The 25614-nt window shown below is 35.6% G+C and overlaps 4 protein-coding genes and 1 pseudogene across 5 annotated transcripts; all 5 read right to left on the bottom strand.

Annotated features, from left to right (window-relative positions):
- Positions 1-81: 81 nt before the first annotated feature.
- On the bottom strand, positions 82-4667 carry LOC130740130 (uncharacterized). Its single transcript, XM_057592639.1, has 4 exons — positions 3975-4667; positions 2204-2353; positions 1352-1546; positions 82-388 (listed from the first exon to the last, which is right to left on the bottom strand). The coding sequence occupies exons 2-4, from the start codon at positions 2351-2353 to the stop codon at positions 224-226; spliced, it is 510 nt and encodes a 169-aa protein (XP_057448622.1). The 5' UTR covers positions 3975-4667; the 3' UTR covers positions 82-223.
- LOC130737103 (mitochondrial carnitine/acylcarnitine carrier-like protein) lies at positions 4665-5030 on the bottom strand. Its single transcript, XM_057588873.1, has one exon. It carries the CDS (start codon positions 5028-5030, stop codon positions 4665-4667), a length of 366 nt encoding a protein of 121 aa, XP_057444856.1.
- LOC130740131 (pentatricopeptide repeat-containing protein At1g12300, mitochondrial-like) lies at positions 4938-8972 on the bottom strand (annotated as a pseudogene).
- A 998-nt stretch (positions 8973-9970) lies between these two features.
- On the bottom strand, positions 9971-12986 carry LOC130740129 (mitochondrial carnitine/acylcarnitine carrier-like protein). Its single transcript, XM_057592638.1, has 3 exons — positions 12682-12986; positions 11092-11483; positions 9971-10751 (listed from the first exon to the last, which is right to left on the bottom strand). Exons 2-3 carry the CDS (start codon positions 11481-11483, stop codon positions 10250-10252), a joined length of 894 nt encoding a protein of 297 aa, XP_057448621.1. The 5' UTR covers positions 12682-12986; the 3' UTR covers positions 9971-10249.
- A 790-nt stretch (positions 12987-13776) lies between these two features.
- On the bottom strand, positions 13777-24603 carry LOC130740128 (probable sphingolipid transporter spinster homolog 2). Of its 2 annotated transcripts, none has more exons than XM_057592636.1 (16): positions 24361-24603; positions 24134-24268; positions 23946-24047; positions 22669-22773; positions 22498-22573; positions 22328-22402; positions 21014-21116; positions 20856-20921; positions 18811-18871; positions 17930-18021; positions 17495-17571; positions 17081-17194; positions 16349-16468; positions 15984-16112; positions 14784-14862; positions 13777-14268 (listed from the first exon to the last, which is right to left on the bottom strand). In XM_057592636.1, exons 1-16 carry the CDS (start codon positions 24411-24413, stop codon positions 14147-14149), a joined length of 1509 nt encoding a protein of 502 aa, XP_057448619.1. In that variant the 5' UTR covers positions 24414-24603; the 3' UTR covers positions 13777-14146. The 2 variants fall into 2 exon arrangements, with proteins under 2 accessions (XP_057448619.1, XP_057448620.1); XM_057592637.1 differs by having other exon boundaries at positions 18811-18856.
- Between the last annotated feature and the right edge of the window lie 1011 nt (positions 24604-25614).

Here is a 25614-nt window from a genome sequence, read left to right as displayed (position 1 = left end):
GTTCATTTCCCCAAGCACACAAGTTACGTAGGAGCATATGTAGAATTTAATACTAGTTGAAAACAAAAACACGAATCCAACCTCACATAGTAGTACTTTATTATGGGAGAGCAATAAACCACATAGTTCAAATCCAACAACATAAATCTCTAATAATTAATGTCCAGAACAACACCAATTAAAAGTAGTAGTAAAAAGAAATTAATCCAGGTCAAGAGCATAATTAGCAGCCAAGTAGTTTTAAATGTGGCCAACTAGTAGGAGCAATCTGTTTCTTTGCACTCTTGGGTTTCTTTTCATTCTTCTTGGCTCTGTTCTTCACCACCACTTGCTTCTTAGGATCAGGGCATGGGTTTTTCTTTTGATGCTGCAAATTTTCAGATTTTTCCTGCACCAATACATGTGTCATTCTGAGAGCATAGGATTCTATAACAAGCAGCAGCAGCACCGAATTTGGATTATTGCCGTCGTGATATTTATAAATTCTCGCAGTCAAGAAGTTTAAATCAATCAATTAAAATCATATGGCTCGAATTGTACGTTTATTACCGCTATCTGATCTTAATAAAATATATGAGCTGACTTATCTTAATTGAAAAATTAAAATTCAATTCTTTAACTGCGTGAATGTAGGATAACCTTGACGTCAATAAACTCAATTCTCAACACAACCATATATTATGTGCTTTGTGAACAAATTTCCTATTTTCTAAAATGTATGCTGCATAAGAAGTTGACCAATGTTATCATTTCAAGTATAATACACATTTCATATGAAGTTTCTAGCAAGGGGTCCCCCCCCTTTTGCATTATTAAACTAATTGCAGGCTCTTTGGGCTTTTCCTACTGCTTAATTTATATAGATAAAACCAAAAAAGGAAAGGAAAAATATATTATACTAGAAGCATCATTCGTGATGCGCATGATGTGTTCCTCTTTTAGTATGTGAACTTAAGCTCCTCCCAAATTTTCATGTTAGGTATGTGTCTTATACAGTAACTCTTATTCTATTCTGATCTAGCTGAATTTGGGTTATATTTTTTTAGTGTGAAAGAGACATCTTGTTTGATTTTTTTTTTCTCATCTCAAGAGCTTACAATTTTATTTTGTATCCTTGCCATATAACAGGACAAAGATCTAGAGTCCAAAACTCCAAGCACTCATTGTAGCATAGGAATTTAAGAAAAGAAAAGCATATAAAATTTAAATTGACTAGGTGGTGAGTATAGGCAGAGCTGTAATTTATTTTCTTAGTAACAGACTCATTAATTTGTTTTACTGATGACAACATGCACCTACAACTATAGGCAAAGCTGAAATTTTATGAGTAATAATTTTTTTATTGCCATACCTGGAATTCAAGTGTCTTGTTATTATGATTCTGAGGGATTCCTTTATCTCCATGATTTGGTAAATTGTTGAAGGTTGGAAATGAGTAACTTATTTCTCCCTTGGATCCCTGGCTTGATGAAGACTCTCCAGAAGTTCGTGTAGAAGCACGAGACAGAGGGTAAGAGCTGCCACTTGAATCCACCTCTACGCAAAGCTGCAGAAACAACAAGTCAATTACAATTAGCGTGTTCGGATTTGCGGTGACACACAATTCATAATACAGTAACTCCAGTAGCTACACTTTGTAGTTTTTACCCATAAGTAGTTACAGAGATTCTCAACGCTGAGCCAAGCATGTTAAACATGAATCTCCAAGGTCGATAAATTATTAAAAAACTAGAAGAACTGAATAAATGGAATATATCCTATCTAATCGACAATAATGTATGTATTTTTTTTTTTAAGAGTGACAATAATGTATGTATAAATATAATGCCATGACAATGTCTTTCCTCAAATAATGATTCCCACCAATATAAGTGACCATAAAATAATAGTTGCTTAGTGATATGGGAGTGACAGGATGTCATTTTCTGTGGCATGTTCTAACTACATGCTTAGAAGGGGTTTCAAAAAAATTGTCAACTTTTTTGTATGTGGTTTATGTCACCAATTATGGTGTTCCTATTTCCATGATTATTAATCAAACCATGTTCTCTTTTAACCAAAACAACATCTATGTTGGTGTCAGATACTCAGGTTTCTGATTATGTAAAATGATTTGCTTTTATTAGTGAAAAACGATGCTGATTCAATAATACTTGACAAAAGGGTTAGCACTAATAAACAACAGATTTAACTTCTAATTAACCTGGAAAAGCCTGTGTTCTAGTGAGGCCACACGATCCAACAATGTTCCTTTAAAGTAAGCCTCTTTGATTTCTGAATCAGAAGATTGTTTCTCAGCTGCAGCAGGAACATTGATGCCACCACATCTTTGTTTTCTTTCTAAATATTTCATCTGTAATGACAACCAGAAAAATTGTTACATACATGTATGTACACATTGTGTACAATTGAAAATGTTTGATAGATAAGTGAACAATTGATCCAGCCTAGCAATGAAAAGCTCACAATGAACTCCAAATGATCCAGCCTAGCAATGAGTGGAATTGAGGACTCATGAGAGGGTAGTTTGAGTTCAGCCATTGAGAACTTTGGGATTGTTTGTAATTGTGTGTTTTGATATAAATGATGTGTTATGTAATATGCAATGGTTTCTTTTATCACTCAATAATAATAATAATAATAATAATAATAATAATAATAATAAAGTAACAAACAAGAAAAGAAAATGAAGAGAGCATTCAACTGCGACAGTTACTCGTTCCCTCGTTTTTCTTGGACCGAGATTTTTTGAGTACACCTCACTGGTCATACATTGCCATTAGTTTGTTATGTCACGTGGCTGTGACCATTTCTTTCTGTTTTTTACCCTTTAAATTTTATATTTATGTGTAAGATAACTATTTGAAAGAACTCGATCATATTTTATAACATAAATTCTTATGCAGTACTTTGAGATATCATACATAAATAAAATAACTTATGATCTTGTAAGTTATTTTAAACTTATTTTAATAAGATGTTTATAGTAGTTTATGAATAAGAGTTTATGCTTACTTATAATATATTTTCAGCTTATATTAATACATAAGTATTTTGATTTAACTTATAAATAAACACTTACGGGATAAATACTTATGTCATAATTCATAAATACTTAATTAAGTTTTTCAGGCGATGTGAAATTAGCACTGATGATTTAACGAGGACCAGTTAAAAAGCCCAAAGTTTCAGATATGTATGCATTCTATAGGACACGTGAAGGAATATTTATTTTGCAAATTCTTCAAGGTGGATTTCAGTTACTTTTTTTTCTCCATAACTTTTGCTGAAAATTTTGTTAATTTTAGGGTGTATTCTAGAATCTTTGATTTTGTTTATGGAATTTTTTTACTCCTAATAGAAATCAACTTTTTATTTTGATGATATTATCAACGGAGCTTTTAGCTCACTTATGCCTCTTCTGTCATTGAAGTAAATGTAATTTTAGCCAACTTAAACATAAATACAAACACACTCACATCAAACTGCATATATAATCAACAATATATGCACTGTCAATTTTCCATGTATTTGTATAGAGCAATATCATGGGATGTATACGATATATTTCCCTTCCAACTCAAGATGAAATTGAAATGAAAACCTTAAGTGGCTCAATTTTTGGAAAAAAAAATACGCAATAGGTTATCTGTAATTTAATATATTTAGTGTATGTTGGTATTTACATTCAACACATTATTTGATACTTAAGAAGAAAGCCAAATTACATATTCCAACGTGCGAAACACGTTCTTCAGAGACTACGAGTATAATAGGAGCATCCATCAACAAAAGGATCACCCTAAGATGATTATCTCATGTGACATGTCTATTGAAAATGATTAATCAAATCAGATGGTTCTATTTCTTAAACTTTTCCACCCAACGTTCAGTTAAGTTGAAGTGAAAAACAAGTAATGGAGAAAAGCAAGGAATGCAAAAGAGGGGGCCTTGAAGAAGGAAGATCTATTCACCTGAATGGAGAATTTTCTCTAAATGCCCCCAAATGGGATCTTAATGTTACCAGTTTGCTGATGAAAGAATCATCCGGAGCTGATCTTGTCATTTTGTACGCCAAGAAGCATGCTGCATTCACGGGAACACTTCGGAACATTGCAGTACCAAAACCTTTATAAAGACCTGTGATGCCCTCAGGCTAGAATCCTTCTAAAAGCATCAATTGAACCTGAAAATTTTGGATTTCTCTAGTCATCTACTTGAATCACTTTTTAACAACACCGGTTCCGTAAACCAAAAACCTGAAGGAAGCTACAGTCAAGCCTTCAGCAACCATAACTGATTATGACTTAAGAATAAATTGTTGAAGAATTTCCAAACATGCACTTAAGTTCATTCAGCTTGTCCCTTTGGCTATCTGATTTCATGTCAACCATCAGAGGTGTGATTTAATTCGCTTAAAATGAATACTTTAAACAAAGATGCTTCATAGAAAACAAGAAAAAAAGAAATCAATAAACATAAACATCAGCTTTATCCCACTAAGGAGGTCGGTTATACGACCAGTTTTGCATTGGCTGCTGCAGGACTAACACAAGCTTAATAGTCAGATTTTTTTTGTTTGTTATCAAAGAGGACAAAATCTACATAAGTTGATAAAATGAATGTACAGAAAATGTGACTAAAACATGACAATTAAAACGCCATCAGTGAAACCTGCACTTGATCAGTTCAGTGGGGCAAACTAGAAAGGAAACAGCAAGTCCAGCTCCAGCGCCGGGATGGGACCTGAACAATGCCTCCATTTGCCCCCTAACCGTAAATAGGGCAGCGTTGAAGGCGGCTACTGTAGCAAGTGGAGCACCCCTACCTTTGTATAAGCCCCTTGGGCCTTCAGCTGCTAGTGTCTGCTTGACAGCATCAATTGCACCAGAATACCTTGGAAGCTGGCCAGGGATTGGTGTTGGCTGGCTTTGGAGCTTGACCTTGATTGTGTCAAATGGGTGTCCAACTATCAATTGTGCTGCCCCTTCAACAGTCCCAGCTATAAGGTCCTTAGCTACATCTCCCATCTAAAACATCAAATTCCAATAAGACAAAGTAACTTGAACTTGAGTAAAATTATCATTAAAATAACTATATATCCTTGAGAAAACAGATCGTTTTAACAGTGTTGAAGAAAAAACTAAATATCAAGGATCGGAGCTTTATCTTTGCATGATAGTAAACATAAACAAATAAAGTTAAAAGATACAACTCGAAAAAGTAATCACAAACAAAGTCCTTGGCTTCATACCATTTGTTGGTTTGGAAAACACTTTTGACTGGGATCAATTAATAAAAGAAATAGGAATGCAAATCAAGTCCTAGAAAATTTTCAAAGATAAAAGACTAATGCCTTGCTACTGCAGTATAAAGAACTATTACAAACCTAAGAATCAATCCTTAGGAAATAGTCATAACTAAATGGACCTAACTAGTCTTGTGACTGACACATACATCATATGAAGGGTTTAATATATGATATATCACCATCCATGAATACCCTCATACACAGTACACTTCGAGAAAAAGGTACAGGTTGAGAGATAAAACCTTCTAATCGCTGATTAGCAATAAGCAGCTTAAAGAAGGAAAGGATTTAGTCTTGCAACTCTTACGCTATAGCTTTACAAGCCTGACAAGAGCATGATTGAGATGATTAAAATTGTTTGCTAACTAAGTCAAAACTGCCTTATATTATTTTGTTCTTCAATCCTTTAAATGAGCCCAGGAATATATCTCAACAACTTCATGAAACAGTAACAAAATGTTTGGCAAGGACAAAATGGGAGGAAGGGAAGGGAAATGTTGCAGGTATCAAGACCAAAGTTTACTCCGAAAACACAGATTTACCCTTCCGTTCATTCCATTTCCTTTCTACCAAACAAAACATGACAAACAGCAAATGAAAGGAAACATTGAAACCCGACTTGATGTTTGAGGTCTCAGACTGCAGATGTGTAATGTATTGATGCACACATTCACAGAGATTTCAAATATATTGTCATCCTACTGAAGCACAGATAGTAAGTACATATTAAAAAATGAATTAAATATAATAAAATAAAAGCTGGAAAAAATTGACAATAATCTAACCAAATAGAAAGCTTAAGTACTATAAAGTGGCAGCAACATACAAATGCAGAGCGAAACATGATAGGCTGCGTTGTGCTGTTATTTCTGTTCCACCCTTTCTAATTGAACCAAAATGCAATATCTTGTCCTATTCTATTCTACTTCTAATATGCATTAAATATTGACATAACTCTTATATTGGATTATGTCCTATTCTAACATGTCTTCTAAACGATACATATGTTTCCCCCTACTAGCACTATGGGTTACATAGCAAATTCATGTAAAATTGAAATTTATCAATTCATACGAATACTTCTCTTCTAACTACTTGATTCAAGTGTAAGATGATAAAGTAGATTCTGCACAAATCACATACTTTGCTTTTGAAAAGGACCCACCTATATTTCACTGCCACTGAAGCTGATCCAGAACCAGCAAGTGTACTCTGTGCTTGCAACCAGATATTCATCATGAAATAATATAGTTAGATAGAAAACATCAAGGTTTCAAAATTTAAAAAATAACTTGACATGTAACTAGAAAGCATCTTACCTAGGTTTGCTCTTACAGTAGACCTTTAGTAATCATTTCATGAAGTTTCTCTGCCTTATAATTCTCACCTTTTGCAAATAGATCGTGAATGTTTGTTTCAAAATTCAAAGCATCAGGAATGCAACCTTTGTCTACCATTTTTGACAGCAAGTCCAATGCTTCATCAAACAAACCCCCTTTACAAAGCCCATTGATCATAACTGTATACGGCAAGACATCAAAATTGTATCCTTTAATCAACAGATCTTGAAACACCTTTTTTGCATCCTTAAGTCTTCCACCTTTACATAGTCCATCAATCATTATATTGTATGAATACACATTTGGCTGAATACCCTGGTCTATAATTTTTTTTATTAAAGCAATTGCCTTGTCAAAATGATGACTTTTGCATAAAGCACTCAAGAAAGAATTGTAAGTGATTACATCAGGAGGTTGACCACTTTCATGCATCTCATCTACGAACTCCCAAGCTTCAGAGATTCTCCCTGTTTTGCACAAACCATGAATAAGAGAACTGTAGGTTACTGTATTAGGAATAATCTTTTTGCAATGCATTTCTTTTAAAAGGTTCAAGGCTTCATCCACCTTTTCAATCTTGCACAATCCATCAATCATTATAGTATATGTGACCACATTTGGCTGAATACCCTGGTCTTCAATTGATTAAAGCAATTGCCTTGTCAACACGACGACTTTTGCATAGAGCATCCAATAGAGAATTGTAAGTGAATACATTAGGAGGTTGACCACTTTCATGCATCTCATCTACGAACTCCCAAGCTTCAGAGATTCTCCCTGTTTTGCACAAACCATGAATAAGAGAACTGTAGGTTACTGTATTAGGAATAATCTTTTTGCAATGCATTTCTTTTAAAAGGTTCAAGGCTTCATCCACCTTTTCAATCTTACACAATCCATCAATAACTATACTATATGTGACCACATTTGGCTGAATACCCTGGTCTTCAATTTTCTTGATTAAAGCAATTGCCTCGTCAACACGACGATTTTTTGCATAGAGCATCCAATAGAGAATTGTAAGTGATTACATCAGGAGGTAGACCACTTGCATACATCTCATCTACGAGCTCCCAAGCATCAGAGGTTCTCCCTGATTTGCATAAACCATCAATAAGACAATTGTAGGTTATTATGCTAGGAATTACCTTTCTGCAATGCATTTGTTCTAAGATATTCAATGCATCACTCAACTCTTTAGTCTTACATAATCCATTAATTATGACATTGTAGCTCTGAACATTAGGAGTCACTCCCCTTTGGGCCATGGAGTTGAATATATCTTTTGCCTTGCTTACTTCGTTAACTAGGCAATACCCTTCCATCAAGTAGTTATAAGTAACAGCAGAAGGTTTCACACCTTTTTTTATCATCACAACTAGCACATTTATAGCTTTTTCCACCTTTCCATCCTTAGATAAAGCATGGAGCAATATATTAAAAGTAGAATCATTTGGGACCATGTTTTTGGATATCATTTTATCTAAAAACCCAATTGCTTCTTTCCATTGACCCACAATGCAAAAGCCATATATTAAGGAACTGTAAGAGACAACATCAGGAAAAATTCTCCTGTGAAGCATTTCAGAATATAAATGGCAAGCATGACTTACAAGTTTGTCCTTACACATGCTATGAATATATCACCACATCCGGTTTAAGTTGAACCAATTCGTCGTCTTCGGCTCGTCTAAGCAACTGCAGGGCAGGTCTTATTTGTCCCATTTGACAAAATCCATTGATCAAGGTGGCGAAGGTGAAGACATCTGGTTGATAACCCCTCTTGCGAATAGTGGCAAATACAGAAAAAGCGAAATTGATTTGACCTAGATGGCAGTAACAATCGATCAAGATGTTGGAAGTGACAAAGTTAGGCATAATCCCCTTGAGTTGCATTTGATGAGAAAGGGATATGACAGTGGAGTAATGCTTCATCTTCACGAGGGAAGTTAAAATCTTGTTGAATTCGATGATGGGTGGGAAGGGAATGCTAACATCTGGAGGAAGCGGTTGAAGGAGGAAACGGCATCATCAACATCAACATCAGCAACGGAATGGGGTAGAGTGTGAGTATGAGAGTGAGAGCAGAGAAGACAAGTAGCGTTAGAAAGAAACAGAGACCTCCTTCTTAACCTGAACAATGACAACCACGACGACATTGTAAGAAGAGGAAAGGCACAGCGTCAGCGTCGGAGCACGGCGTCGGAGAGGGTTGCAATTGGCGGAAAGGGCTTTATTTACACCGGTGTTTCTAAGATGGATATATATTTACCCAAATGGACTTGTTCAAACCCTCATTCAATATTTGTTACTTAGTAACTAGTTTTTATTTTATTTTAAGTTTCTATTTAGTAAGTTGATTTTTTATGAAACATATTTAGTAAGTTGATTGGTTTGCATTAAGTATTTAGGTTTGAGTTCATTAGAGATAGTTATCCATAGTGTCTGATTTAAAAAGATTATCTCATATGAAAATGCTCTCAAGTTAAAATTTTGTATTTATCTATCTCTTCTTATGAAATTAATAGATGGAAATGGATGAGGCCATTTAAGTATTTATGAAGATGTAGATATACTTAATATTTCACTTGACATTTTCATGTGATATGAGAATTGAGAAGATACCAATTAAAAAATATTTAGAATTATTTTTAGTCAATTTCTTTAGAACTCATCGAAAAATAAAGGGGTTTCATACCCTTTAGCTTAATTTTATTTGTCATGATTTCTTCCACAATAAACTTTTATAATTTACAATTTAGTCAGTCATACTCTAAATAATGAACAGTAGAGTTTCAAACCCTCATATTCTTTAAGTGAACCGAGGGTCCAAAGCTCAAGGGCGTCTAAGCTTAGGGCAATGTATAGTGTTAGAGTTCAGTTGGTACTCCCCTATTTCGAGGTTTCTCTTATAGGCCTTTTACTTGTCCTTTAGGATGTCGGGCGAGGGCCTGTGATCGTGTCTTGTAGAGTAACGACAACCACCACCATTAGTTGTCCGGTGATGGCAATCGGTTATTGGGAGTTTAAAGGTCCCCATTAATGTGTTGTCGAGGTTTGCCATTAATGTGTTGTCGAGGTTTGCCATTAAGCCTTCAACTAGTGAAGTTGAAGTGGTTTGGAACCGGTCCTTCATGTTCATGTAAGTTCGTTGCTTTGGTATTGGGCCCAAGGGAATATGGTCTTGGTGGTTTTTTTTTATAAGCTAAGAAATATATTGAAAAGAAGTATAAGGGTACTTTAACTCAATACAGAGATATTAGAGAAAGCTAAATACAACATAGAGAATTACATCTCAAAATACACTTAAAAAGCCCCATGAAAGCTAAACTTTTAAGATGTCTCATTAAAACCTACTAGGAAAACACCTTGGGAAAAATCTAGTGAAGAAAAATCCCAGTGTCATAGTATGAGGTGAATACACAAATTTGAAATCAGAAGTTGCTTGCTGAAGTAATGATTCCAAGCAATAAGAGACAAGCCTCTGTGGCCATATTGCAATACATCAAATAAAAATCTTGTGGGGAGTGTAAAAAAAAGCAAAAAATAAACATTGGCACTCAATGATACCAGCTTGCTGATGAAAGAATCATCACAATCATCCCAGAGCTGATCTTGTCATTTCGTAAGCCAAGAAGCATGCTGCATTTGCGGGAACACTTCGGAACATTGCAGGACCAAAACCTTTATAAAGGCCTTTGATCCCCTCAGAGGCTAGAATCCTTCTAAAAGCATCAATGGAACCAGAAAACTTTGGATATTTGTAGTCATCTACTTGAATCACACTCTTTACAACATCAGTTGGGTAGACAAAAAACCAGAAGGAAGCTCCAGCCAAGCCTCCAGCAACTATGAGAGAACCTCTACCTAGTCCAGAGGTATCAGGGCCTCCAGCCAGTAACTGCTTCGATGCTTCATATGCACCAAACATTGCAGCATTCCCAGGCACTTCACGCGCCATAGTGGGAACCAAACCCTTGAAAAGACCTCTTGCACCCCCTTCTGACCTCAGAACATGCCTGGCCACATCCATGGGCCCTCCATATTTCACTGCCACTGCAGCTGTTCCAGAACCAGCGAGTGTACTCTGTGCTTGCAACCTGATATTCATCATGAAACAAAACAGTTAGTCAGAAATATTTCCAGTACTACTTCTGTTTAAACATTAATGTCAAAAGTAAATTCAGGAGAAGTTAATCTGCAACTCAGTTCATTCAACTTGTTCTGATGGTTATCTAATTTCATGGCCACAGCCCATATGGGTCAAATGATCATATTAAACATACAACCAGTTTTATGTTGGCTGTGGCAGGCCTAACACAACCTTAATAGTTGTTAGATTTTTTTTTTTTCAACGAGGTCAAAATCAACAGAAGTTGATAAAGTGAATGTAAAGAAAATGTGACTAAACCGTGACAATTAAAACACCAGCAGTGAAACCTGCATTTGATCAGTTCAGTGGGGCAAACTAGAAAGGAAACAGCAAGTCCAGCTCCAGCACCACAGAAAACCTGCTGATGTACTGTGAGGGAAGCACCGGGATGGGACCTGAACAATGCCTCCATTTGCCCCCTAACCGTAAACAGGACAGCGTTTAAGGCGGCTACTGTAGCAAGTGGAGCACCCATACCTTTGTATAAACCCCTTGGGCCCTCAGCTGCTAGTGTCTGCTTGACAGCATCAATTGCACCAGAATATCTGGGAAGCTGGCCTGGGATTGGTGTAGGCTGGCTTTGGAGCTTGACCTTGATTGTGTCAAATGGGTGTCCAACTATCAATTGTGCTGCCCCTCCAAAAGTCCCAGCTGTAAGGTCCTTAGCCACATCTCCCATCTAAAAAATCACATTCCAATTAAGACAAAGTAATTTAAACATGAAGTAAAACTATCATAAAAAATAACTATATATCCTTGAGAAAACAGATCATTTAAACAATATGGGAGAAAACACTAAATATCAAGGGTTGGAGCTTTATCTTTGCATCATAGAAAACAGGAATCTTACTGTTCCAAAAACACAATCCCTTGTTGTCTTTGTTTCTTATGAAGTTTGTTAAATCACAACAGAATGTATTGGAAGTACAAGTCATATGGGTTTTTGCAGGGTAAAAATATAAGCCAAGAGGAAAGCTTATTGGAATTTTCCTCAGTAATTTCACTACCGGAGCATACTATATTTCTGACTCCAAATACACTCAAAGCATACATGAACAAATAAAAGATAAAACTCAAAAAAGTAATAACAAACCAAGTCCTTTGCTTTGCTTCGTATCCTTTCTTGGTATGAAAAACACTTCTAAGAGGGAGCAATTAATAAAAGAAATAAGAATACAGATTAAGTCCCAAAAAAAATTCAAAGATAAAAGACTAGTTCCTTGCTACTGTAGTATAAAGAACTATTACAAACCAAAGAAACTATCCTTATGCAATAGACATAACTAAATGGACTAAACTAGTCTTGTGATTATGGGTCATATTGAGGGTTTGATATATCTCCCATCTATGCATACTTCGAGAAGAGGTACAGACTAAGAGATTAAAAACTTTCTTATTGCTGATCAAATATCTGTTTAGCATTAAGCAGCTTAAAGAAGAGAAAGATTGAGTTCTGTAACACTAGCTTTACAAGCCTGACAAGAGCATGATAGAGATGATTAAAAATGTTTTCTAACTAAGTCAAAACTTTTCTACATTATTTTGTTCTTCATTCCTTTAAATGAGCCCAGGAGTAAATCTCAACAACTTCTCTAAACAGTAACACAATGTTTGGCAAGGACAGAATGGGAGGAAAGGAAGGGAAATGTTGCAGGTATTAAGGCCAAAGTTTACTCCGAATACAGAGATTTACACTTATCAATTCATATAAATTCTGACAGTGATCGACAGCACAATCAAATTAGTGATTGTCAAGCTAAAAATTGGATTAAAACAAACAAACATGCAATTTCTTGAATCAAACATTTGAGGCTACAAAACATTGATTACATGCAGAAAGAATGAGAATTTGAACAAAAGTGGAATTAGAATGTTACCGTGCTTCAGGTGGCTCTGGAAGAGGAACAGGGGATGATGGTGCCTGCTGCAGAGTTGGTCTTGATTGAAGAGAAGAGGGTGTTGTGTTAGGTGAGGATCGGAAGGAAGGAGTAAAATGCAGAGCGAGGAGATTGAAATGACGACAGAGGATTTTTCAGAAAGCGACTCTCTCAGCGAATGAGTTACTTAAACCTTATAGTGGGTCAACACTGGACAACAACATCATCATTATTATTATTACGTGCATTCCACCAACCATGGAAGTAACATTCGACTTGGTACCACTTTCACTCCAAATGCCAAGGAGATTGTTCATGAAAAGTGTGTTCAAGAATGTCTCACCTCCATTTTTAATTTCTAATGGCTTATAAAAAAAAAAAAACTTAGGGAAAATTTTGTTTGTCAATAAAAAGTGTGTTCAAGAAAATTGATTGATGTTTTTTCAAGTAATGCTATTATGAGAACAATAAATGAAGAGAAATAAAATTCATTTTAAAGGGTAAAATAAAAAAATCTTAATACGTGTTTTTTTCTTTCTACCCCGTTAATAAAGAATTGAGAGTATATATTATGAAAATTTTCGATATGAAATGTAAGAATCAATACACAAAATACATCCTAAGAGTGAGTCTTATCCCCAGCATGTCCCTAATCTAGAAGTGTTTTATCTACGTTTTACTATCTTTATCACAATAAAAAATTCATCTATAAGCTGCCAACAAATCCCAAATCGCAGCAAACGGAGGTGAGAGTTATACACAACAAATCTCAGCACAAATTGGTAGATAGCTTTCTTAAGTAGTTAAGATTTAATTGTTGAGCAATGTATGAAAATAAATTCATTGAGAGAAGCTTACCTACTCATACTCAACCTAGGGATTAGGATGGTTGTCGCATGTAGAGATACATTTTAATTAAAAAAAGAATACATCTATAAACTACTGAAATGTAAGACACTAGGAATGCTAAACCAGTCCATTATTTCGTCTACTTTTCAGTGAGCAACATCTTCGTATCACTTATTATTTTTCGTGTCTTTAAAAATTGATAGTTGTTACTGAAACGAAACATACTATATAAAATAATAATAATAATTTCGTGTCAAAAAGCATTGAATCATTGATGTATTTATCTGCGTGTGCTTCTTATCGACGAGAAGTGTTGTGTTTGCCAGCCAAGTTCGTTCTATATTTCTATCCAAACCCTAAACAATTCTCTTTTTCCAAACTCGTGCGAGATGAGAATCTAGTCAGACTCCTCCAAACATATACATACAGGTTATCCTACATCCCTTTTTACAATTTAAAGAGTCTAGTCCCACATTCCACCATCCACCATTTTCCTTCCATATGACTGATTGTAGTATAGATACTACTGATTTTCCCTCCTTGAAGGAACAATCAGGAGACTAAAGATAATTTACACTTGTGTCATGTACAAATGGTAAGCATAGTGCATGAGAAATTAGGCCTGACTGGAAGCATCACTGTTCCCTTCAAGCAATGGCTTCATTTTCCCTCTTAAACTTGTGGCAGATTGGTCCTCATCATCTTCAGTAGATAGATCAACAGTTCTCAAAAAGATCCCTGTAGAATTATTACGATTAATTAACTATAGTTCAATCATATGTCAATTTTCAACAGTATAACTCCTTCCAACAATTAGTAGCAGGATTTTTCCTGATACTATTGCTAAATCAGTAAATCGTTGAAGTGTGGTGTGGTCAACTAACAATTCACAGAGTAGCCAGGATTGGTATTTCTTATCATTAATGAATTATAGTTCCCCCTAATGCCAAAAGGAAAGGGATGATGACTAGCTAAACTGGTTCTTGAGAGTCTAGAGGACAAACTATTCTAGTTGACATTCTTTTGCATTCTACTACTGATAATTATTGTATTATTTTCAGGTACAAAAGATAAATAGACAAATAAACGTGCAGAAGTATTTGAAAACACATGCACGAATATTGACATTTTCTTCATAATGAGTTCTACAGGCACATCCTTAAAAATCTATTAATCCAAAACTGTTCCAACTCAAAGCATATATCTAGTAGAGTTATGACAAGAAATTACTAGTAAAGCTGCAAGCCACTTACCTATGAACCATATTCCGGCGGCAAGAAAAAAAACGGATGTTAGACAAAGTGCTGATTTCCTCCAGTCATTAATACGATCCTGCACAAGAAAACCAAGTTGTTTGGTGTTAGAAAAATGCTTAAATTTACACTCTAATAGATAGAGGCAAAAGGCTGAATATGTGAAGAATGTCAAGGCAGTAAATCTTGACAATGGCCACATCATGCAAAACAGAAATCAGTTTGTTCTAGCCACTTAGAATATATATGATTATATGAATTATCCATGGCTGTAATGCACACAAGCCTTACTTTCAATTTCAATTTATTTATTTTTCTGGGTACACTAAATTTTCTTCTTCTTTAAAGTTCTAAATATTGTTCTTGAAGATTTGGAGAAGTTTTATTCTTGCTTGTATACTTGATTGACAGGAGATTTCCTAACAAGCAATTATACACAACAAGAGCTAAAACTTCAGAAAGGATGAGAAGAAAAGAGTCATACAAATGATATAATATAACAGAGTTCCAAACTTCAGGAAACTCAGCAGTCAAATACAGACAGGACATGATACTACTTTATACCATGCTCAGGTTATAGGTTTACATTTTAGATAAGGCAGGAGAGACGGAAAAAAAAATTAAATTGTGATTTTGATTTTGATACAAAAGACCCAGCACTAGCCTTCTTTCATAACTAATACTAGACTCCTAATCTTAATTAAATAAGAAACTAATCATGATAATTACTAGACTCCTAAGTAATTAAATAAGAAACATATCATGAAATATGAAAATCAATCCTAAGAGATAATTAAAAATTATCTAAATTACTTTGGTATGCACCTAAATATTATGAGATCTTTTTCATAAGCACCACAAATTGTTCAAACATCTTTGCAATAGCATTCAAGGGGACAATTACTTCTCTTCTAACAAAGTAAGAACTGAAACCCTTGATCTAACTAGACAATTAGGAAGAAAATTATTGCAAGAATAAAAACTAGGTCTCATATGTATCCTACAACTTTATTGTACTTGATAATACAAATATCAAAATTAAAAGCAAAACTTATACTTGATTACATTTACATATCATACCCATCATGCTTAGAAAGGACATAGTGGGTAAGATGAACTTCACTAGAGCACTAACACTTTAGGTGTAAATCATCATCTAATAAAATTCAAGTATGTCTATAAGGAAAATCTTAGAATAACCTGTAGGACCCCCACGAGTGGTGCAGAAGGCACATCACCAAAGATATGGATTGAAACAGTAGAGATTGCCATAGAAAGCGGCCTCAAACTTGGTTTTACACAACGGAGAGAAACATAATTTACAGGAGCCTGCAAAAATAATATTATCTCATCAACCAAATATTACACAAATAACTCCAACAAATTAAGAGACAATATTAATAAAATAAGAATATAATACACAAAAATAATAGGATGCAACTATTATACAACAGCTAATCCAGTACATAACGAATAGAAAACAATTGTTATATAAATAAAAAGCAGGTGAAGTGAACACTTTAAGGATAAAAAATAATAATCCACTGAGTGATTCATAAAATTACTTGAGTGGCGAAAATCAGCAGTTCACCGATAGAGAAGAAGACTATGAACCCAGACAAGTTCTTGAAAAGGAAAGCAACCAAGCAGAATATTGCGCCTAGAAGTGTTGCTCCAGAAAGAAGCTGCAATCGTAACAAGGCAAGCCAGAGAAGAAATGAATTAACATCCCATAAAAATACCATAAAATGTAGAGCCTAAACAAAAATGGAACAGAGGAAACTTCAAGACAAAGGAACTCGAAGGTAATTATAATATAACATAAGATATATTTAAGATAAAGAAGACTGGGATAATGAATAATGAAAATAAAAAAGCAAATAAATGTACTAGTGAACTTGTACAAGATTAAAAAATGTTATAAATGCTGATGAATTCAGGAAATTATGTATTAAAGAACCCTCTGCCTAGATTTAGTTAGTGTCCCTGTAACTAATAACCATACATTTTCGACTATGAGCATGTTTGAATTCAGACCAAAGAGCACTTATTATAACTTATTCAGTGCTTTTTCTAGTAGGTAAGCTCTAATAAGTGCTCTTTAGCCCATATCCGAATGGGGTCTGTCTATACTACTATTATAGGTGAAGCTGTATTTCTTACACCTAGGTCAAGGGATCTTCCAAATTCAAGAAATCCACCATCTTTACAAGTGTTACTTACCCTAGTCAATAGGCTATTCATTAGTCATTTCACTCTCTTCACAAGATATGTAAGTGGAAAACAACTAAGTTTACCTTGAAAGCGTTAGATATTGTTGAAGTCATCCTGTCAAGAATCAAGCCTCCACCTAATGTCCCCAAAATCCCACAAACAATTGTAATACCTCCAAATAACAAATCAGGATTACTCTGTCAAAAAAAAAAACTGTCAAAAAAATGCATTGCCATAAATGTCTAGAGGCCCAAGGCCAATACTAGACTTGCAATGAAGTTAAGGTAACACACAAATAATATGAATAAATAAGGAACAACAAAAATTAAGCCTTATCCCATTAGGTTCGGTTGATTACATAAATAAATCAACTCCATTGGAGACTACCAGAAACAAAATCTTCAATAAAACCATTTAGATAAGGAATTTGCGAAGTAATTTCTCAATATAATATGAAGCAGAAGTAGTCAAATCATTGAAGGCAAAGTTCAGAATACCATATGGTAAATACTGTATCCTGCCTTTGGCCCCCAGTATGAGTAAGCTCCAATGACAAAATTGTACGATATATACCCTGGCAATGAATAAATTCTTCAGTAAGGAGATATATAACTTAGTTTACAATTGACAATATAATTATCAAATTCTCAAAAGTCAAATCGAAAAAAATATTCAACTTATCAGGCATAACAGCTGATGTAGTTATCACAATAATGTTCCATTTTGTATATATCAGCGTCAAGTTCTAAGAGATGAAACATATGATGTGTATGTGCCTTTCATTAATTAAGCACAACCGTTACGAATAGTCATGGGTTTCTCTTATTTAACACCAGTTTGTGCGATTCGTTTCGGTCAATATAGCAAAGCTCGGAAACAAATGAGAGAAAAATAATATCTGTAGATACCTAGATGGGAAAAGAAACAAGTACCTAGAACATTTATAATATACACTTGGTCATACAAAAGCTCCTGCATATCTTTTGAGAATCTGGTGAACTGATTCCTCAATTTGGATGTTGACCTGATAATTGTAAGTTAAGCATCAAAAAGGAGGAAAGTAATGTTTTCATCATTCTCATGGATCAGGACTCAGGAGAAGCAAACAAATTCGCCAATCTATTATGACCATAATCAATTAATCATCAAGGAATCTCAAATCATGTGTTTGTAAAACTGATTGTTAACTACAATATATGAAAACAATTTTTTTTAAAAAAAGTTCCCTAAAAGTAGGAAGGGGTGAAACTGGGGGCATCTGTGATTCATATGTAAGGACAAATATTTGTGATTCTCTCTTAAATTTTATTAAGTACAGAGCATTGGATTTTAGGAAAAGAAAACATGACATGAAGTGTGGGAATCCCCTTTCCAGGACGTCACTGAGTAGGCATGTGTTTGTGTCTCTCTGACTGTTTTTGTGTACTATCATTATCAGTCCACCCTGGGTTTTGACAAGGTTATCGACCTGTAATAGCACTATAACTGCTTGGCGTCAAATGTTTTAAATTTATAAATGTACCTACATCATACTCTGTTTCAAAATTCTAAGATTATGTTATTGGCATTGCAAACTCTGACATTATTAAATTTAAAGCATTCCCATTTTAGGATATTAACTGTTCCCCCTTTATGGTCTCAAACTATTTTCCTTTACCTCATTTTTGGACATCATAAAAAGTATTTGCTTTGTTTTAGGGTTCTCTTCTGCTTGGTATCAGAAACAGGAAACATATACAAAACTGAAAAACCAAATAGCAAAATGATAAGGACTTCAAAATTCAGGGATATCAAAGGTGACAGAGCCACTCACCTGGTTCCTCTGATAAAGGCTTGATCTTGAGCAAGCACGCCATCATCTATAAGGAAAACCTCTAACTTTGAGCATAGAAATTATTTAGTACCACAAGAAGGTGATCATTCTATACTATACAAAAGAAAAACAAAGCTCTGATGCAAAGCAAGAAAAAGTTCTAAATACTAAAAATATGACAGACAAATATCCTAATTTGAATGATTGCCTACCACACATGGCTTCTTCCTTGAAAAGGACAAAAAGTATTAAAAGGCGACATGAAATTCAAAAGATAATTCTTATAAAATCAATGCATTGTCGGGAATTTACCGCAAATTTTTCATCCCAATCTACATAATACAGCTTTTCTCTTCAGTAGTACTAATGCTATTTTTTAAGATTTCTCTCTTAGGAATTTGCCATGCCTTTGAATTTTCTTTCAAGCTTGGTGATACTATGGAAATAATATTGAAAGCTAAATTCCTTTCCTCCATAATAATTTAGGCTTAATTGCACTTTTCGTCCCTGATCTATATCCTTTGTGCAATTTTGGTCCCATTTGTTTAAAAGGAGCAATTTTGGTACACTAAAGATTAATTTGTGGCAATTGAGTCCTTCCCGTCAATTCTTCATCAAATTACTAACGCTGTTAGCTGACCTGGACATATTAAGTGATGTGGAATTGCTATTTGCACCACAAAGGAAAAATTAAAAAAAAAACAAACTTTTCATCTATTTCATCGTCATCTTCATCAGCTAATCCCTACTCTCACCTGTTCCTCATGGTCATCTTCATCATTTCCATCCCCACCATCCCCATCATCTTACCACCACCACCATTCTCTTTGAAACCCCACTTCTTGTTCTTCTTCATAACCATTGGTTACTACCCATAAATCAACAAGCAAAACACATAAATAGAAAAACGAATCCCTCCCATTCCCTATCCATCAAAACCCAACCTGCATCATTAAACCCAGCTGCATCCATCAAAAATCACAGATCCAACACAGTCTGGGTTGATTAAACAAGAAAAACACCACTTCTAGAACACTAAAACTACAATTTTTTGATAGAAATCGAATGATAAAGATAACAATATGCCAATTTTTTGGATCGATTCATAAATGTAAAAGGCTTGTGTTTGAGGGTTTTGATAAGGGAGGAAGGCAGTAGAGGAAACCCAGTTGAGAAAGTAGATAAAAGAACCAAGCTTCAATCTTGATGAAGGTAGATCAAAGAACCAAACTTCAACCTTGAGAAAACCCAGTTGAAGGTGTCGCAGATAGTAGAAATCACGAATTCCAGCGGCGACGGAGATGGATTGTGGTGTTTGGGACGATTTGGGGTTTGGGGTTTCTGGAAAGAGTTGCAATTTTGGGTTTCTGGAAATATTATGGGTTTTGGAAATTTAAGGTTTCTATGTGGGTTGAAAGAAGAATAAGGTGAAGGTGGGAAGGAGGGATCGATGCTGATGAATGAAAATATGGATGGTTCTGATTCATCTCCTTCCATGGCAGATTTGGATGTTGGGTTGGTGGGGAAGTGTTTTCGGTGGGGTTGAAAAGGGAGTGATGAGTGGGAAGAAGAAGAAGAGAGTGTGGCGATGAGATGATTGAGTGGAGGTGGTGCGCTGGAGGAAGAAGAAGAAGAAGAAGAGAAGAAGGGGTGGTGGTGATGTCGAGAGATGAAGGAGGGTTGAAGAACTGCCGATTGTAATTTCCTTTTTTTTTTAATTTCCACCTTTCTTTCATAAAAAATATTCCACCTTTCTTTTAATTACGTGGAGGCTTATTTTGAATCCTAGTGGCAGTAGTGTCAGTGACACATCATTAATGAATGCCACATATGCCAATTTAGACGGAAAATTAACGGAAGGACCCAATTGTCACATCTAATTTTTAGTGTACCAAAATTGCTCGTTTAAATAAAGGGGGCCAAAATTGCACAAGGGGTATAGATCAGGGACGAAAAGTGCAATTAAGCCAATAATTTACTAAAAGATACCTAACAAAATATAAAAAACAGTTCACCAAAGTAGTAGAAAAAAGATTCGGAAATACCTCCATGTTCTGAAACATTTGTTTCAATAGACGATATCGTCTTCTTGGATTCCAGTGGAGCAAAACCTATAGTTAAAAATCAAATAGATCATTTTTATGATAAGGATTGGAAAAATTAAGGGCATTTTGCATCAAATCAAACAGCAAAAAATGGCTACCTTTCAACTGCAAAGGCTTCATTACAAAACCCAAAATGGGAAAAGGAAGCATCAAAATTGCCTCACCCCAGAATGCAGCACGCCAGTGAAATTGGCTTCCAACCTATACAATATTTGAAAATTTGAATTTGACTCATTTTAACACTGAGCAATGTTCAATACATGGTACCATTGATCATGCAGATTATAAATTATCTTATCGTGAGCAATACGCTTGCAAGGAGCCTATATAACGGTAAAACATTTCTTCTGACAACAGTTTCCTAAATTTTCCTTTTGCATTATTAATTTCAGAGCATGGCTAATTTACATTAACAGTTCTGCAGAGCTAATTGAGTACCATAGTGGCGGACGGGATGACTTAGTTAAGGAACATCTCGTCCCAGCCTTGGACGAGCGGATCGTTCCGACACACTTAATGATAAATCGCAAGGTTACTCAAAGGTGACCATTGTTAGAATATAATATAAAACCATTCATATGGCCCTTACCCAACAGCTTAAGCTTTTGGGATTAAGTGGTTGTTTGACATGGTATCAGAGCCTCTATGACCGAGAGGTCTAGAGTTCGATCCTTGCTTCCCTCACTTTCTAAGTAAAAAGTGGAATTTAATTACGCACATGGTAGGTGGGCCTGTGCATTTATCCACGCTTCAAGCCCAAAGGGCTCTTGCGTGAGGGGGCGTGTTAGAATATAATATAAAACCATTCATATGGCCCTTACCCAACAGCTTAAGCTTTTGGGATTAAGTGGTTGTTTGACATCCAAGAAAACCTTCCTCAAGGCTTCCTAAAGACTTCCAGGCACAATTACACAAATACGACGGACACCGAGCCTATAAATAAGTTTAGTTGTTTATTTATGCATTATTCATTATGCAAACTTTGAGTTCTTCTTAGACTTCGAGATTCTCTCTTTGGAATCTCACTGGCTTGAGCATCAAAGTGTCTTTTGCAAGTACACCCCCTGCCATGTCAATACTACTCTGTCGAGCCTGAGAAGCCTTCCAAGGTCGCACACCACCAGAGACAATAGAAGCACCACCAATCTTAATTCATGAAGAACAGTATCTTTGTTTCATTGGTGTTTTTATCTCTTTTGATTAAATTTCCTTTTTTGGGGGGATATCTTAAAAACTCAACCAACACAAATAGAAGTTCCAACAATTCTTGAGACTGAACTTTTATGTATTTGTCAAGAAAATTACACATGATTAATGGGTATAATCAAATGCATTAGTTCACATCATCAAACAAAAGAATCAAGAAAAAAAACATCTTAATGAAACTAGATTATACAAGTAAATAATCTTACAACTCCACCATAAACATAGCCCAGAGCTGTTCCAGCTGGTATACACATGTAAAATGTAGCAAGCCATGCTGTTTTCTGTCATCAATAAAGACAATATAAAGCTGCAACTCTACATTCATGGAGAATCAATCTCAGCTAATACTGAAGAGGAATGGAGAAATAAATCAAACCTGTGCAACAGGGGCATTGTCATCTATGAATGGTGCTGCAAGACTTATGAAGGAAGCCTCACCCACACCAACTAACCTGAGTAACACATCAGTCTTGACTTAAAATATAGAATGAGAAAATGGTGAAGTATTAAGGCCTTGAAAAATTGAAAGCACTGAAATAACCCTTACATTCGGCATATTGTAATAGACCAAAAATCAAACGAAATTCCACATCCAGCTACTGCAAATGTCCAAACGGACAACCCAACACCAATAAGCCGAAACGGACTGTGACTGAAAACATGATAATGGATTAGATCACCATTCAAATAACTAGAAATAAGGACGCTACAAATATTTAATCCCACTCTAAGATGCCTAAGCCTTTCTGATGAATGTAAGGTTCAAATTGTCATTGTCCATTTATGTGATTCTCTAAGATCGCTATGCAATAAGATGTTATGTCTTAAAGCTGATGCTATTCATTTCCCTTCAATGTCCAAACTCCAAATTTCCAAGATGAAGAATATTGGATCCCATTTGATCAAACTAACACCAGCTCTATATGATTGGCAGGTTATGTGAAATCAGCATAGGAGCAATATGAAACCAAAGAGCGTCATCCTTTCTATATCCTTAAGATTATATTAACCATAGAAGTACAAATAATGTTAATTTATTTAGTATAAGTAGAAATAATTGTTTAAGCACTGGAACAGTTGCTCCTAGAGTTTTCACACCTCTATCATTACATTAATGAATAAACAAACTGGGAATAAGAAGAAACCGAAATGTTTATGGTGCTGTACATCGACCAGGAGGAACTGAACCATGTTGTCCATATACAGGCACGTTATGCAGTGATATGAATTTCAAAAGAGCAGGCAAGTAACCAAAGTGTAGACCTTAACTCTTTAGCAGCAAGAACTTTGGTGATTTTTTTCTTTCTTGCCTTATTCCCAGAGATAAAATCTACTCTTAGCCTGGCCCTAACACCTCAAGCTTTTGGGATTATCGGTTCCTCCATGTGACAATGGATATTGATCCATGCAATCATGACATCTTAGGCCTATAGTGACCTAACAACTTAAGTTTTTGGGATGATTAATCTCTCCCCCTCAAATCCTACCTGTAAGGCTGTAAGAGAAAGTCTTGCAATGTTTTCCGAATGCGGAATACTTAACCATAGCTAATATTCAAATTGTTTTATAGAACTCAACCAAGAGACTCAAGAATTTCACCACATATTAAGTCATTAAAACAACCCCTGGATATCGAGGATCTTCTGGTATTTTCATTTTGGCTGTTTAATGACCTATGCAACTTAATTACAGATCCCTCAGCAAACATGTAAACCTACAAATACTAGCCTCTACATCATATCAAGTAAAAACAACTTAGGACATTTTATATCATGGCTAATGCATAAATATGAAAACAGTCAGGAGCAACATGAAGCTGCTCACCTTTTGGCCAGAGAAGCGAAAATTGGAGACGCAATTAGAAGTCCAACCATAAATGCAGATGACAGGACCCCATCTTGAAAATTGTTCAAGTTAAAATCCCCCCTAAAAAAACCATGCAACCATAAGATGAAGACGGTAACAAAACAAAGGAGCTTCGAAATAGAAAGGTTAAGAGAGAAAGAGCATACTGAATTCCACTACCGGCAGTACAAACACCAGAGTCGTCAGTGCAAGTTGGAAGTGCTCCATTGACACCGTTGCTGGCTATAGCTCCTCGATCCACATAGTTGATCGTGTTAATCACACAGAATATCAAAAGAAGCCTGAAAATTGAAATCAATCACACACATAGAAAGAAAGGGGAATGGAAAACTAGGGTTTGTTGAATTAGCTTGAAGAGGAAGAGATGAAGCACCTTTTGGGCGTGAACCAAGATGGATTGGGGGTTTGACCAGGTTCCGATGCCATTTTCTTCCAACCCTGCTCAGATTATGGGATTGAAAATTGAAATTGAAAACTTTTCAATTTGTTCGTTGAGTTTTGGTGTTACTTGCTTCAACCGTCACGCAATCATTTGGCTGAACTGGACTCTGAACAGTCTCTTTCCTTTCATACAACGTTTCGTCGTGTTGTCAAATAATTAAATTAGGGTATAACAAGACACTCTTAAGAGAATCTTAATCCATTTTAAACGGATTAGATCATCATCATCTCAAATGAATTGATAAGAGTTAAGATATTTAATATATATATATATATAAAATATAGACACATAATTTCATGGCACATATTTTTTTTTTTACAAGGAGGGCTAGACCCAAAAACAGAAAGAAACTACACTGAAATAGAGCGATGGAAAGTGATTCTAATTCAATTAAATAACAAGAAATTCAAACAACTAGGGGGTGGAGACTCATAGCAATGCAGCCCCAGACCCAGCACATGAGAAGCACTAGCAAGACAATCAGCAACTTGATTCGCCTCACGCCGGACATGAACACAAACTACATCCCAAGCCCTTGCCGAACAAACACGAATTTAGTTAACGAGGGACACATACGGATGAATAACAGCACACCCCTCATTCACCAAATTCACTGCAACTTGAGAGTCGCTCTCCACCACAATCCTGCGCAAACCTCGGTCCCAGGTCAACATAATCATGGTAAACATAGCACAAAGCTCTACCCATAGAACGTTGGAGGAACCCATATTGCGGCAGAACCCAAAGATCCAGTTGCCCAACAAATCACGACAAACTCCCCCACAACCCGCCGAGCTAGCTGCACCACGAACAGAACCATCAGTGTTGCATTTGAACCAAGACTCTAACGGCGGCACCCAACCAATTTGGACCACCTCGTAGTGTCTGGTACCACCCGCCACCGGTTCCTGAAGCACACGCAAAATGTGAGCGTAGTCGAGTTTTGTCTTCATCGCCATAGGCACCATGAACCTGAGATCAAACGGAACACCTTGGAAGACATAGTTGGCACGCATATATCACACCTTATCTTACAAGGGTTTGATAATGCATGAGGTCAAGAACTTGACAACTCAATTTTCTTCTTTTATTTCACTCGTGTTTACAGGGGAGCTAATAATGTGTCTCACACTTTGGTCAAGTTTTCCCTTAATCATGATAACACGGTTTAGAATGTGTCTCTAT

This window comes from Lotus japonicus, chromosome 2, assembly GCF_012489685.1.
Source record: "Lotus japonicus ecotype B-129 chromosome 2, LjGifu_v1.2".
NCBI classification, from domain to species: Eukaryota; Viridiplantae; Streptophyta; class Magnoliopsida; order Fabales; family Fabaceae; genus Lotus; species Lotus japonicus.
Note: the sequence above shows the minus strand (reverse complement) of the source record. Positions and strands in the feature narration are given on the sequence as shown.